Source organism: Chenopodium quinoa, unplaced genomic scaffold (assembly GCF_001683475.1).
Source record: "Chenopodium quinoa cultivar QQ74 unplaced genomic scaffold, ASM168347v1, whole genome shotgun sequence".
Taxonomy (NCBI): Eukaryota; Viridiplantae; Streptophyta; class Magnoliopsida; order Caryophyllales; family Amaranthaceae; genus Chenopodium; species Chenopodium quinoa.
Window position 1 is genome coordinate 24,438 of NW_018745170.1, and position 12,935 is coordinate 37,372.

The 12,935-nt window shown below is 35.5% G+C and overlaps 3 protein-coding genes across 3 annotated transcripts; 2 read left to right on the top strand and 1 right to left on the bottom strand.

Moving 5' to 3' along the window:
• The first annotated feature begins 1,135 nt into the window (after positions 1-1,135).
• On the top strand, positions 1,136-2,032 carry LOC110710170 (uncharacterized protein At4g33100-like). Its single transcript, XM_021888434.1, has 3 exons — positions 1,136-1,299; positions 1,489-1,573; positions 1,731-2,032. The coding sequence occupies exons 1-3, from the start codon at positions 1,199-1,201 to the stop codon at positions 1,860-1,862; spliced, it is 318 nt and encodes a 105-aa protein (XP_021744126.1). The 5' UTR covers positions 1,136-1,198; the 3' UTR covers positions 1,863-2,032.
• A 1,674-nt stretch (positions 2,033-3,706) lies between these two features.
• Positions 3,707-7,224, bottom strand: LOC110710169 ((S)-coclaurine N-methyltransferase-like). The gene is made up of 8 exons (XM_021888433.1): positions 6,897-7,224; positions 6,100-6,208; positions 5,749-5,973; positions 5,490-5,589; positions 5,266-5,376; positions 5,055-5,138; positions 4,480-4,538; positions 3,707-4,331 (listed from the first exon to the last, which is right to left on the bottom strand). The coding sequence occupies exons 1-8, from the start codon at positions 7,207-7,209 to the stop codon at positions 4,139-4,141; spliced, it is 1,194 nt and encodes a 397-aa protein (XP_021744125.1). The 5' UTR covers positions 7,210-7,224; the 3' UTR covers positions 3,707-4,138.
• Positions 7,225-8,964: 1,740 nt separating this feature from the next.
• LOC110710201 (protein PLASTID MOVEMENT IMPAIRED 1-RELATED 1-like) lies at positions 8,965-12,935 on the top strand (the record flags this gene model as incomplete). Its single annotated transcript, XM_021888473.1, has 2 exons — positions 8,965-12,204; positions 12,758-12,935. Coding segments are annotated over exons 1-2 (2,451 nt in total), but the record flags the coding sequence as incomplete, so codon positions are not given.

Consider the following 12,935-nt stretch of genomic DNA (forward strand, 5'->3'; position numbering starts at 1 on the left):
ACATTAAATTTTCTTCCTTGCTGTGACAAAAAACCTCTTGGCAGATCCTGACCATCCATTTTGACTAGAACTGCATCAACAATATTTTTTATTTTTTTTTTGCATAACAGTAAGTTGTTTTCTACTTTTAGGTTGTTGCAATGCATCTTCATGTAACACATTTTGATGAATGTTGTCACCTTCTTCCATGCTACTTGAATCAATGTCTTCCATATAATCTTCATCATTTAGCAACTGATCTATGCCAAAAAATTCCTTATCGAAAAATTCTGCCATTTTTAGTTCTGAAGTTTTTTTCCTTACAGATTTGAGTAATGGTGATGAAGTGGGGTTGCTGTTTTTTTTAAGTAATCAAGTTGAACCAGGCTGTAGATTACAAGATGATGGATGCTGCTTCTAACCTTGCACTAATTAGTTTTAGGAGGGTAGTTTTTTGAGAATTTAATGAAGTTTAAGCTGAAATTAGTGGTAACTTTTATGAGGAAAACATGCTGTAATTTAATTAGGGTAGAACATTTGGTTTGTACGAATATTTTGAATAATAAATTCTGGTTACAGGTTTATATACCCTGCCTTGAATGAAAAATTCAAGTGGAAGGAAAACTTTGATATGAAAAAAGTGAAAAGCTTTAAAAGTTGGTGAAATTTTAGGAGAGAAAGCAAAATCCCACTAAAATTCAGATCTCTCTCCTCTTTTTAGAAAATCGGGTCTCCTTTTCCTTCCTTTTTAATGAATTAATCACATGTCCTTTCTTTCAATTATTCTCACTTAAACACCCCTTAAAAGTTTTGCCTAGGAGTCCGTGCTACCCCCATTTGTTGCAAATAACTGTTAACGGAGGTAGTATTTTGAATATCAGCTTTTATGGTATCGATAATTAAAAAAATTGATAGTTAAAGTTCCTTGTTGATAAATGTCTCCCTCAAAGTGAAACACTTATTAAAACAGAGAATGTATCAAGTATGCTAATATGTATAAACGAGAAGTTTTAAGATAACTATTCCAAAAAAAAAAAAGTTTTTAGAAATAACCGTGGGTGAGTACAGTACAAGAATAATAAGATCCAAGCTGAAAAATATGTGCCCAAACCTGGCAAGATTTAGACCAACTATTGGCCCAAACCCATTGGATTTCAAGTCATCTGGGTTTTTGTTAAGTTTTGGTAGGAACTTTGGAGCTTAGAACTTGTACAAAGAAATGGGGATTCTGAGAGACAAGCGAACTTCCCCATCTCCTTCTCCTACTTCAACTTCTCCTTGTGCTGATCTCAGAAACGCCTACAATAATTGCTTCAACAGGTAATTTTCTTGCTCATCTCTTTCTTTTAATTACCTAATAAAGAACAATTTAAGTGCATATTAGGCTATTAGTTAATCAAATTGGGTCAAATTAAGAACCCCTTTTCTAATTTATGTAAATGAATGAAAACTTATGCTTGATTTCAATTTATTTCCAGTTTTTTTGATATGGGTGTGTTAAATTTTCAGGTGGTATGCGGAGAAATTTGTTAAGGGTCAATGGCAAAAGGAAGAATGTGTTGTTGAGTGGGAGAAATACAGGGAATGCCTTTCTGTATGTTCAATTGATCTTATTATCTTTACTATATGGTTGAGTTTATTATATTGTTTTTGGAGAAATTGTTCAAATTTATGTAGATTTTTAGAATATTTTTGCTCATGAAATGTGATAAATTGTATAGGAGTTTGATGTTTGTATTGTTAATTGACAGCAACATTTGGAAGATAAGCAGTTAAGTAGGTTTCTGGAAGTTGAAGCTAATAAAAATCCGTTTTCGGTGGATCGAATCAATAGGAAGAGTTCAGTTGATGGTGCTTCAATGGGTGATGCCAGCTCCAAGTAATGTTGTGATTTATTGTTGTATATACTACTGATGCTAAAGTTGCCAACAACTTTGATAGTCAAGTTTTAGTTATACATTGATTGGATTACCTGTTGCTTTTCGAGGAAATATACGTGATACACTTCTAATTTCGCAATTATGGAATCTTGCTCTTGTTATATTGCTATTTAGAGGATGCTACAACAGGATAACCTTAATTGATCTGGCTGCATTGACTATTGTATTTTATCCAAGTGGTAAGACTTGGTAAAAAAATAACTTGAGCAGAACAGTCGCATATGTCGAGGAAGATATTACACATGAATGAAGTGATATAAAAAATTTTCTGGTGGACAAATTTCATAATCTTGAAAGAACTAACTGATGATAATAATGTAACTTTTGAGTTTGAAATTTTGCACTATAAACTCGTACATTTGGAGAAGCGTAGTAATTCCTTTTCATCTAAATTTCTGTTTATGGAATCCTGTAATCACCAGTGGATTTGGGATTAGAAAATTCTTTGTCCACTTTCTCCAACCTGTAAATGTTCTTAAGCTCATTTTTCATCCAGAGCTTGTCAAAGTCTAATGTGTGGATAGAGAAGCAATTGCATTTTCTAACCATGTCATGTTAGAGTGTAGCCTTGGCAAAGCAAGTCTACTACATAGATTTGGGTTCTGGCCTTTTTATTCGAGCAGTTTGAGGTAGACAGAAATACTTTCTTTTCTGTGTTCTTTGGCACTTTAGCAGTGTTTTGGTCTAGGAGTTTGAGGTGGGCTCAATCATGGTAATTGGATTTGGCATTAGGATGTGAATCACAACAGTATTTTATATTGTAATGCATTGCCTTGCATTTAAAAGAGAAAAGTATGTGTCAACAATTCTCTTTTCCCATTGATAATCTTCTCGAGCTTAATTTCGAATGTTTGTCAATTATGCATGTGCTTGTTGATGAAAGCTTGGGCTGAAATAATTCTAAGAAGCTGTACCAAAAGACCATATGATTCTATGTTGATGGCTAGACTGACCAGCTAGTTAAGCAGAACTATTACTTCTGTACACAGGGTCTAAATGTCTGTCTGTGATTTGGGTCTTTAGAGGCCATGTATGATTAGGCATGTGCACCATTGCAATATGAACAAATGCTTTCTTGAAATTCTTGGGAAGGATTGAAGGTGCAAAGAATGTTTTGACAGATTTCCGATTCCTTTTTGTGGCACAAGTGGCCTGTACATTTTTGGTAGACGCGGAAGACTGATGAATGTGAGATGCATGACTTGCAGATAGGGAGCAGTAAAAAAAATCCATTGCTTGATTAGAATTATTTGCTGCTGCTCTTTTCTGAGGATATTTTATCACTGGGATATTAATTATTTTATACTGTTTGATTGTCTGCGGAGGAGCATAATCAGCTATTCAGATCTGCAGATGGTAGATTAGATGTTAAAGGGGATTTCTGAAGAAGAGATCACTTCATTTAATTTGGTTATACATTATGGAAGTCTGGAAGATATGTCTTATAGTATTTCATTAGCTATGTCCGACTTTGTTCTATAAATTTTTTACTGGATTCTGGAAAACTATACTGAACATACTGAAACTGGATCAACAATGTACCTTACAGGACCAAAACACAGCTTAATTTAAAGCCATTTGTCCATTGTTTGTTCTACATTAGTTCTAAATTCATATGCTAGAGTCATACGTCGATCTGTATTCTCTGTTCACCGTTCTGTAACTAAATTGCATCTACAGGAGCTGAGTTATAGCTAAAAGCTAGCATGGCATTTTCGGTTCCTACCAGCCATCGCTTCATTCATTTTTGTGATTCAATTATTATTCGAAAACATGGGCCGTCACACTTCAAATCTGTGGCATTAATCTTGCCAAACAACTCAATTGAAGTCTACTGATCGTCTGCATTCTTTTTATTTGGAAACAACAATTAAACAATTAACAGAGTAAATAAAGAATGCTTTCTAGAAAAATCTAAGATAAATTATCACTAATCAAGAGGTAATCATTGACGGTGAGCAGCATTACAAATATATGTTGCAAGCTTGCAACCCCATACTCCATAAAATTGGTTGGATGCATCTCCAGTTGCTTGTTTCTGCCCCTGCTCCTTTCCTGGACCCCATACACTGCGACTCATCACTGTGAGAACTCTTAGGAAAGTTAAATGTTACTACGACGTTTAAAAAAAAAAAAAAAAAAAACAGCTTCATCTTCCCTTTCCGATGATTGCTCATTGATGCTGCTGGGATGAGGATAAAAAAGCTGCAAGATCAGCCTCATTTCTTCTTAAATAGGAAATGAGCAACCATCCATTCTTCCCCATTATTGTACCCAAATAACTCAGCCACTGCTATGAAGAAGGTTCTCCAATATACTATCCACTTTACAGCTGAGTCTTTGCCATAAGTCGACTCCATTATTGGCCTTATGTAAGCCAAGTTACGGTCCATTCTTTTAAGCCACTCCTCGCTGAAAAAATGATAAAAAGGTCTATCAACATGCTTCTCTCTACTTATCTTAATTTATAAATCTAAGCCAACTTGTGATGAAACTTGGTAAGTTAAATTTCTTGGTAGGCTTAAGCTGCAGTTAAATATTGTCAATCTTGCTTTCTAACCTTGTTTGCGCGTAATGCTTCCCATTTTCAAGCCAGTGGTTGACAATAGAGACATCATCCTGCAATGAGATCACCCATAAGCAGCTAGATATAATTGACTCTGTAATGTGTTATAAGGATGAGAATATGGGATCAAGACTGCACAGATCTAAACCTTAATATTAGACTTAGCAAACAATGGGATTTGTATTAGGTGGTTGCTGTTGCTAAAATGATGGTGAATGGCAATCTCAGACAGAAACCAGATAAATCGAGGTGTTTGAATGACAGAAAAGTAATATGATTACAATTTCCAACTGAGAGACAGGGGATTGGCAATAATCAAGATAGACCAGTTCATGCTTAATACTCGCTTTACTCGAAAATCATTGTTCCCTCAAATTTTTTGTTGAGATAATAATTGTCATTATAACAGTGTAATACGAAGTATAGGTTAGCAATCTGACAATAAAATCTGGAAGGTAGTATGATACAAGTAGTAATGAAGCTAATGATCATTCATGAGCAAACGAAAGAAATGTTGCAAATAAGAGACTTTGTGTTGCAGTAATAAGTTATGGTTTCCACAGGCTAACCTGAAAGTACAGGAGCAGATTTGCAGCAGGCATTGTGCCTCCAGTGAAGAAATACCGAGTGATCCAGTCATCATCATTAATATCCTGCATACAAGTGTGTGAACAAAGTTCTCAATACTTCATAGCCGACTCAAATATGCAGTAGCTCATTGAAACTCAGCAAGTAAATATATACAAGAAAGAACAGTATGTCTAAACAAGATGAAAGTACCTCAAAGTGGTATGCAAAAGCTTTATGACAGAAATAATGAACAAATAGAAGGCCATCAGGTTTCATCCAATTGGATATCTTCTTTAGAAGATCTCTGTAATTTTTCATGTGCTGTAGAATTAATCATCAACAAATCATATCAAAATCCTAAACTTTGCTATTATGATATATCTAACTTACTGATGAATAGTACTAGTATTCCTAGGTAATACTGTTAGTCATACCTCAAACATTTCGATAGACAGTATCCGATCATAAGATCCCTCCATGTCAAATGTGCTTATATCTGCTACTATGATCTCAACGTTTTTCATCTGAAGATCCCTGAAACATAAAAATATGCACACCTTAGAGCTTGTTCTAGTTATATACCCTCCTCCGTCCTGTTAACATTTAGTCTGCACTGTTTAGATATGTTAACTTAATTGCAGGACAAAGATTTGCAAGGAATATGTGTAAGATGAAGATGAATGAAAGACGCACCTGCACCTATCCTCAATGTGTGCTTTCTGCGTTACTGAATTGCAAATTCCGGTAACCCTGCAGTTACTGTACTTTTGTGCAATGTACAAAGCAAGCGACCCCCAGCCACATCCAACATCAAGAACAGTATGACCATCTTGTATCCCTGACCTCTCACAATATAATTCTAACATTGCTTTCTCTGCATCATCTAGGTTTGTCTGCTTGTCAGAAAAATAACAGCAACTGCAACCAAGAGGCAGAACAAATGAATGGGAACAGACAATCATCAATTCAAAGATGCACATCTTTGTAGTGCTACTACCATACTACATTGTCAAAAAGAATACAACTTTTTTTTTTTATTTTCACCTGTATTTGAGATGCTTTCCTAGAACAAGCTTGAAGAAAGAAGTAGGCAGCTCATAGTGTTGAGATTTCGCCTTATCAGTCTGAATTGCTATTGGCATTTCTCTTAACGCTGCAAAAGAAGATATAGTTAATCAACTACTGCTTAATTGATCAGCAATCCGACACATACTTTGCAAAATTGGTGGAAGCAAAATACACGAAGGTTAGGGCAGTCTTCTTCCAAGGCTACATCCTGCCTTCTGAATTTAATTGTCGTTTAATCAGATTCCTAACAGCCTTAGACAAGCATAATTTGTCAATGTGTGTTATATATCATCTCCTTAACATTTAACTAACAGCCTTTTTAGAAAATGCAAGGGTAGCACATGTGACTATTAAAATCGAACAGACTCAACAGAGAAATTGACTCTTCTCTAAGCAATGCAAAGACGAGATTAATGGACATTACACATAAGCCTTATCTCTACAAGAACGGGGATATATTTTCATAGTTAGACATTCAATCATCCAAAAATTGTTAATTACCTCTATCACATGATTAACCATCCAAAGATCAATAACACCCACATTCCAAAATACAGTTAGATAACCAAATGTTCCATCATTTGGAAAATGTACCAGCATAACACTACATGATTACTAGTATCATTCAAACAAAAACTCATACCATATAAAAACATATGCTAGACAACCATTTTTCATTTTTTCTTTCCGTCAATCATTAATAGTCACGTTGACAGTGTAATTTAAACCGCTATTACAAAATTATAAATAAAAAAGAGGCAAGAAAACATTACAATGAACAAAGTGGAGAAGATCAGAGAGTTGAAGTTGAGAAGAAGATTTGTAGGAAGAACGAATGCGACTGGCTAAGAGAAGGCGAGTAAGGCGTCTAATAAGAGCATCAGGCAACAAGTTTCTTTCATGTGCGCCTAGCATTAGCTTGGTAGTTGCTTTGTATGCCATTTGCTTCATTTCCTCCATTTTTTCTCCTGTATTTTCACTGCTTTGTTTCTCTGTATCTCTTATCTTTTGTTGCCTGATTGGAATGTAGAATTGTGGTGTTTGGATAGATAAGTGTGGTGATGCACCAGGCCACGTTATTGGCATTTGTCAATGTACTGAACCCCCCTTTGCCCTCTTTTGGCCTTTTGGGCCCGCCTAAAAATCATTTTAAGTGATAGCATTTATCAATCAATAGTATTATTAAAACTCCAGGTAAGGAGTATCATTCTGCCATATGTCATTTTTAGTAATTGACAAGCACCACATAAGCAATTATATGTCAGTGTGATAACAATAGCAATTTTTACCACCATTAAGTCATTACTTGATTCATTTATCATACATTTAATTTTTACCTTGATTTACGCTAAATAATTCAATGGTTTTCATGAATGACCCAAAATATATTTGTAACTGACATTGTCCAATTAGATGGAGTAGCTAATTTTTTATTCTCATACTTAGGCCTTATTTGGTTGACAACATAAAATAGGGGAAGTGAAAATTCATGGGATTTGACAAACTGAGGAGTTGTTTGGATGACACAAAAAAACAAAAATGGGAAAGTGGAAATTCATGGGAATTTCAACTTCCCACAAAACAAGGGAAGTAAATAACCTAGTCTCCCCTAAGTCAATCAAAATACACGGGATTTCTAAATTCCCACATTGCTAACCAAACAAATTTAGGAAATTCCTAGGAATGTCATGAAGGAAATTACTTCCCATGAAATGTAATTTCCTTTGGGAATTTAATTCCCATGTCAACCAAACAAGGCCTTATTAAGTTTTTAACTATGGAGTAGCTATTATTTATTTTCATACTAACTAAGTTTGTAACTGACCAAAAATAAAATCTCCAGAATATATTCAACTTTTCACCTTCATACGAAGTACTATAATTCTTTTATTTTTTTAAGTTTTAACGTATCGTCAATAACATCACCATCCAATCTCAATTAATTACTTCATTACAGTCACTAAACCCTTTTATATAAATCATCCATTTCTGTCAAATATTTCATTACTAATCACCCTTGTTTAGGGGTATTTAAAATACCCCTGACAAATGGGCCTATGCTAAAGTGACACGTGTCACTAAGCCATCAAGCTCCTCTCCAAATCTCTATAAATACAAACCATTTGCATCAGTTGTAAAGGATCACAAAAATTTTAGAGAGAGAGAGATTCATTCACATTGAATTCACCTTGGATCATGATGATTACTCCTCCAACCTCAAATCAGAGAGTGAAACACTCAGATTTCGAGGTTGCCTCAGGCAGCCGGAAAACACATTTACATTTCGCAATACTCTCCTTACACACGTTCTAACTTGATCGTCGGAGGCGGAACTCCCACGGGAGTTTCGTTGTTTTGCAGGTACAGACAGCTGGAGGTCAGTCTAGGTGTTGTAACTCTCCGCAGGACACATAAAAAACCCCGAAACAACCCTTATATACAATATTAGAATATATAGAATATGTCAGCTTCCACTATTAGAGGAGAGAGATCATCAAGAGAACGACTAATATACTTTGTAGTATTCATTGGGGTGCTATTATGGAGAGGAAGATTGCATAGAGATCAATAAAAGGAGGGTCTAAACAACCAATGCGATAATGAAAAGGTAAACAATTATCATCCATATACATGATGATGAGCAAGGGTATAGTAGTCTGTTATAATTGTTGTAGGGTGACACTATTAACCTCTTAAGAGTGAAGGGAGGGGCCAACTATTAGCTTAGCTTAATTTATAGTCAAGTTCACAGATCCAATACAGATATTATCTCATCTCATTCCATAGTTCAACAATTCGCTTAATTCATTTTTTACATAAACACATGTAATGCAATGACCCGGGGCAACGCCCAGGCCACCAACTAGTTTTTAAACTTATAAAGGATTTTTAAAGGTTTGAATTAGATTAGACTGGATATCATAAAGTAAAACCTATTTACCATAATAATTGCTTTTGGCCTAGTTTGAAATAAATTTTGAAGCCCCTACTACATAATATATACGAGTAATATATATTTCGTACCAAGCATGAGTTATGTCATCGCCAGTTTCGCCACTGCCATAATTGCAATTAATAAGGAATTAAAGATTAAAATTATAATTCTCAACCCCTCACCCCCACCAAAATCCCACGTACCAAACTGTCCTTAAACTTTTATAATTGTCATAACTCATAAGGTATGTTTAATTTGGATTAAAGAGGTGCCATAAAGTATTAGGTATGATGTTATGTTTTAAATTTTGATTAAGTAAATTAATATGTCTATTGACATTTTCATGTCCCAAAATAAAAGGAAAAAAAAAAAAATTAGGTATTAATTGCCGACCATCCACTCACCTTTAACCAAACTATCAAATTACTCCTAAATAATTAATCAAAAAACTTTCAAAAAGATTTTAATAATTAAAAATAAAAATAAAAATAAAAATAAAAATAAAAGATAAAGCAAAGACAAAACTTCTATTCTCTAGCAGTATACTGAATAATTAATTAATTCTATGAACTTAAGCACCAATTCCTGGATTTAATCACATAAAACATGACATTAAAGCTTCTTTAATTACTATTAATCATCCAATATAGCCCCCAAAGCTAGAAGAATCGGAACCTTCCCACCTACCTTACTCCAAAAAAGTCTCTCTCATTCTAAATTTGCTCTCAAATTTGGACCCATTTCAAGTAAGCATCTTTTTCTCTCTTTTTCACTGTATAATCCAAAGTTTTTGTACATATTTTTTGTAGTACTTAGAAGATTTGATTGATAATTACATTTATGCTTTTCTGGGTAGTTTAAAGATTTTGTTTCATGGGAGAAAAGATGTCTGAATCTGGGTTTTCTATACATAATGATTCAAGTGATGGTGAATTGTTGCGTGATATTGAAGAGATTAGTAATGCCCTTTATTCAATGAACAAAACCCATGAAAATTCTGTGATTTCTTACTCTAATTATGGACCTAAATCGCATTTTAGTGTACCAAAATCGAACCCGAAACCAGGGTTTGATAGAGAGAAAGAGTGGTTGAAGGAGGAGCATAAGCAACATTCATCAATTTGGGGTTGGAAACCCTTTAAGGCATTGTCCCACATTATTAGGCAGAGGAAATTTACTTGTTATTTCTTTTGTCATGTTCATTGTATTGAGAATTTGATGTTGGATTTCAAAGATATTTGTTTGAGTGTGCATTGGAAGAGGAAGGATGTTGTGCTTAAGACCCGTCCGTCGAGGGTTTCGAATGGCATGGTTGAGTTTGAGGAGACATTGATGAGTAAATGTACTGTTAGTGGCTCTAAAAATGGTCATGGGGGTTTTGTGAAGTATGAGCCTAAGCATTTTTTGTTATATGCGTCGATAGTTGGGACAGAAGGGTTAGATATTGGGAAGCATTGGGTTGATCTTACAAGATTGCTTCCTCTTACTTTGGAGGAGTTGGAGCAAGATAGATGCTCAGGAAAATGGTCGACGAGCTTTAAGCTTGCAGGCAAGGCGAATGGTGCTACTTTGCATGTTAGTTTTGGGTTTTTGGTTACAAAGGATGGATTAGCTGAATCAGGTAGTTGCATAAAACCACCTCTCGCTCTTAGCTTGGAGGGAAATGAATTGAACAGGATGAGCTCTGTTGATTCTGGTTCTGTCAGAGGCAATACCTCACTTAGGCGGGTGGGGAGTGTTCCGAGTAGCTTAAATAATGCTTCTTGTTATTCATCTCAATACCTGGATGCAAAGATTGGTGGGCCGAAGGATGAATATGATTTCTCAAATTCCATTGATATGCTATATGGTAAGCTTGAGGAAGGGAGGGTTGATAGTCTGACAAAGTTTGATAAGGTTATTGAACAGTTGGAGTCGATTCAGTTGGGTCCAAACTCATTATCTAGTTCTGTAAAAGATTTTTGTGGAACCAAACATGATGATGCTGAGTTTACAGTGATAGAAAAGGGAGTAGAATCAGAGTGCTCCCCCAAGGAAGCGAAAAAGTTGGATGAATGTATCCCTGCAGACTTGGAAGCCTCAGCTGTAGAAATAATTGATGTGGCTGAGATTTTCAAGGGTGAAGAGATATGCTCAGAGGAGGAGACAAAGGTTGCTAATTGGGATGAAGCCTTGAATTGTGTTTCAGAAGAGGCTCCTATAGATAAATACAGTGTTGATATTAAAGAGTCATATCTTGAAGAAGAGGCTTTAGATTTGCTTAAGATGTTTATTTCACAGTCTGATGAATTAGAAACGTCAGAGGATGATATGTCTGTTGAGATTAAAGCCAAGTATAAAGGAAGTAATCTGGTCAAATCATTGAGCTTAAATGACTTTGAAAGAACTGTGGCAGATGATTTCTGTAATCTGTTGCAAGACTTGCGTACTCCCTCAAACCGGAGTTTCAATGGCGGGCTTGAATCTCCTCGAGAACGCCTTTTAAGACAGTTTGAAGAAGATATGATGACTTCAGGTAGCCTCTTCTTGGGTGCTGATGTACAAGATGATGTGTCTGATTATGACTTTGCAGCTTTTGGTGTATCCTCTTCAGAATATAATTTTGAGAGTGTAGATCACTCGCCTGTCATTGATACTGCAGGCCTTGAAGTGAATGAAAGTTTACAACAGGCATTGAGAAATAAACTGAAAGCAAAAAGCCTTGAACGCTTGGAAACTCAGACCTTGATGCAAAGATGGGGTTTAAATGAGGAAGCCTTCCAGAGCTCCCCTTATTATAGCACTGGTGGATTTGGGAGTCCTGTTTTTGTACCACCTGAAGAACCAATAGGATTGCCTCCCCTTGCAGAAGGCCTGGAACCATTGCTTCACTTAAATGATGGAGGATATCTGCGGTCTATGAGCCCTTTGCTTTTCAAAAATGCTAACAATTGTGGGAGCTTGATCATGCAAACGTCGAAGACTCTCGTGCTACCCACAGAATTGGGTTCTGATATCATGGAGATATTGCAGTGTTTGGCATCGGTTGGCTGTGAGAGACTGTCCAAGAAAGTGCATAGTTTATTGCCTATGGAAGATCTCTCTGGAAAAATTATGCAGCAAATAGCATGGGAGGCTTCATACTATGCTGAGTGTCCGAAAGGTTTGTGAATTGCTTATTGATGCTTTGCTTGCTCCTTTCATCATCTAGGCCTTGTTTGGTTTAGTGTAAAAGTCTAAATGCCCATATAACTTCAAGTTTACTTATTTGGCTAACTTCCATGGAAGTTAATACTTGTATTTCTGGAGTAAGTTGTCTTAGAACATGGAAAGTTGCTTACTAAGAGAGGGTTGGTAAGCTGGATTTCCCATTGATATCTCTAACAAAAGTTTCTCCCCTCACAATTGGTACCTTTTTTTTTTTTTTTTTTTTTTTTGCCAATAGTTATTTTGTTTTTACATTTAATTATGTGGAAGTTGTTTTATACTTTTATGAACCAAACGAATCTACTTTGTGACATGACTTTTCTTGAAGCTACATTTCTATAATCATGAATTTTAATTTCAGTATACTTAACTTATTGGAAGGGGGTGGAAAAAACAGGTTTGATGGATTTGCATTTATTCTTACTACCTAAAGTTGGGATTGAGCTACACAAGGCCTAGATATGCTTTCTTATCTTGTTTCAATTGCTAACTTGTTTCCAATTGTTGCCATAGGTCTGCCTCTTCTCAGTATGAATCTGATGTCAAGATTGAGGTTGAGGGGCATCCATATGTTCAAGGTTGTAATTACTTTAGTTCAAGGTCAACTGGCGGTGATATCAGGTCAGAATATGTGGCTGCTAAAGATCTGGCCTTGTTGGCACTCGACAGTATAGAAGTCCTCATGATTGAG

What these genes read in the sequence shown, in the direction of transcription:
- LOC110710170 (XM_021888434.1), top strand. Translation starts at nt 1,199, where the DNA reads ATGGGGATTCTGAGAGACAAGCGAACTTCCCCATCTCCTTCTCCTACT. An exon ending in TACAATAATTGCTTCAACAG is followed by an intron (nt 1,300 to 1,488) that starts GTAATTTTCTTG and finishes TTAAATTTTCAG; the next exon opens with GTGGTATGCGGAGAAATTTG. An exon ending in AATACAGGGAATGCCTTTCT is followed by an intron (nt 1,574 to 1,730) that starts GTATGTTCAATT and finishes GTTAATTGACAG; the next exon opens with CAACATTTGGAAGATAAGCA.
- LOC110710169 (XM_021888433.1), bottom strand. Translation starts at nt 7,209, where the DNA reads ATGCCAATAACGTGGCCTGGTGCATCACCACACTTATCTATCCAAACA. An exon ending in ATCTGCTCCTGTACTTTCAG is followed by an intron (nt 4,539 to 5,054) that starts GTTAGCCTGTGG and finishes ATCTCATTGCAG; the next exon opens with GATGATGTCTCTATTGTCAA. An exon ending in AAGCATTACGCGCAAACAAG is followed by an intron (nt 4,332 to 4,479) that starts GTTAGAAAGCAA and finishes TCATTTTTTCAG; the next exon opens with CGAGGAGTGGCTTAAAAGAA.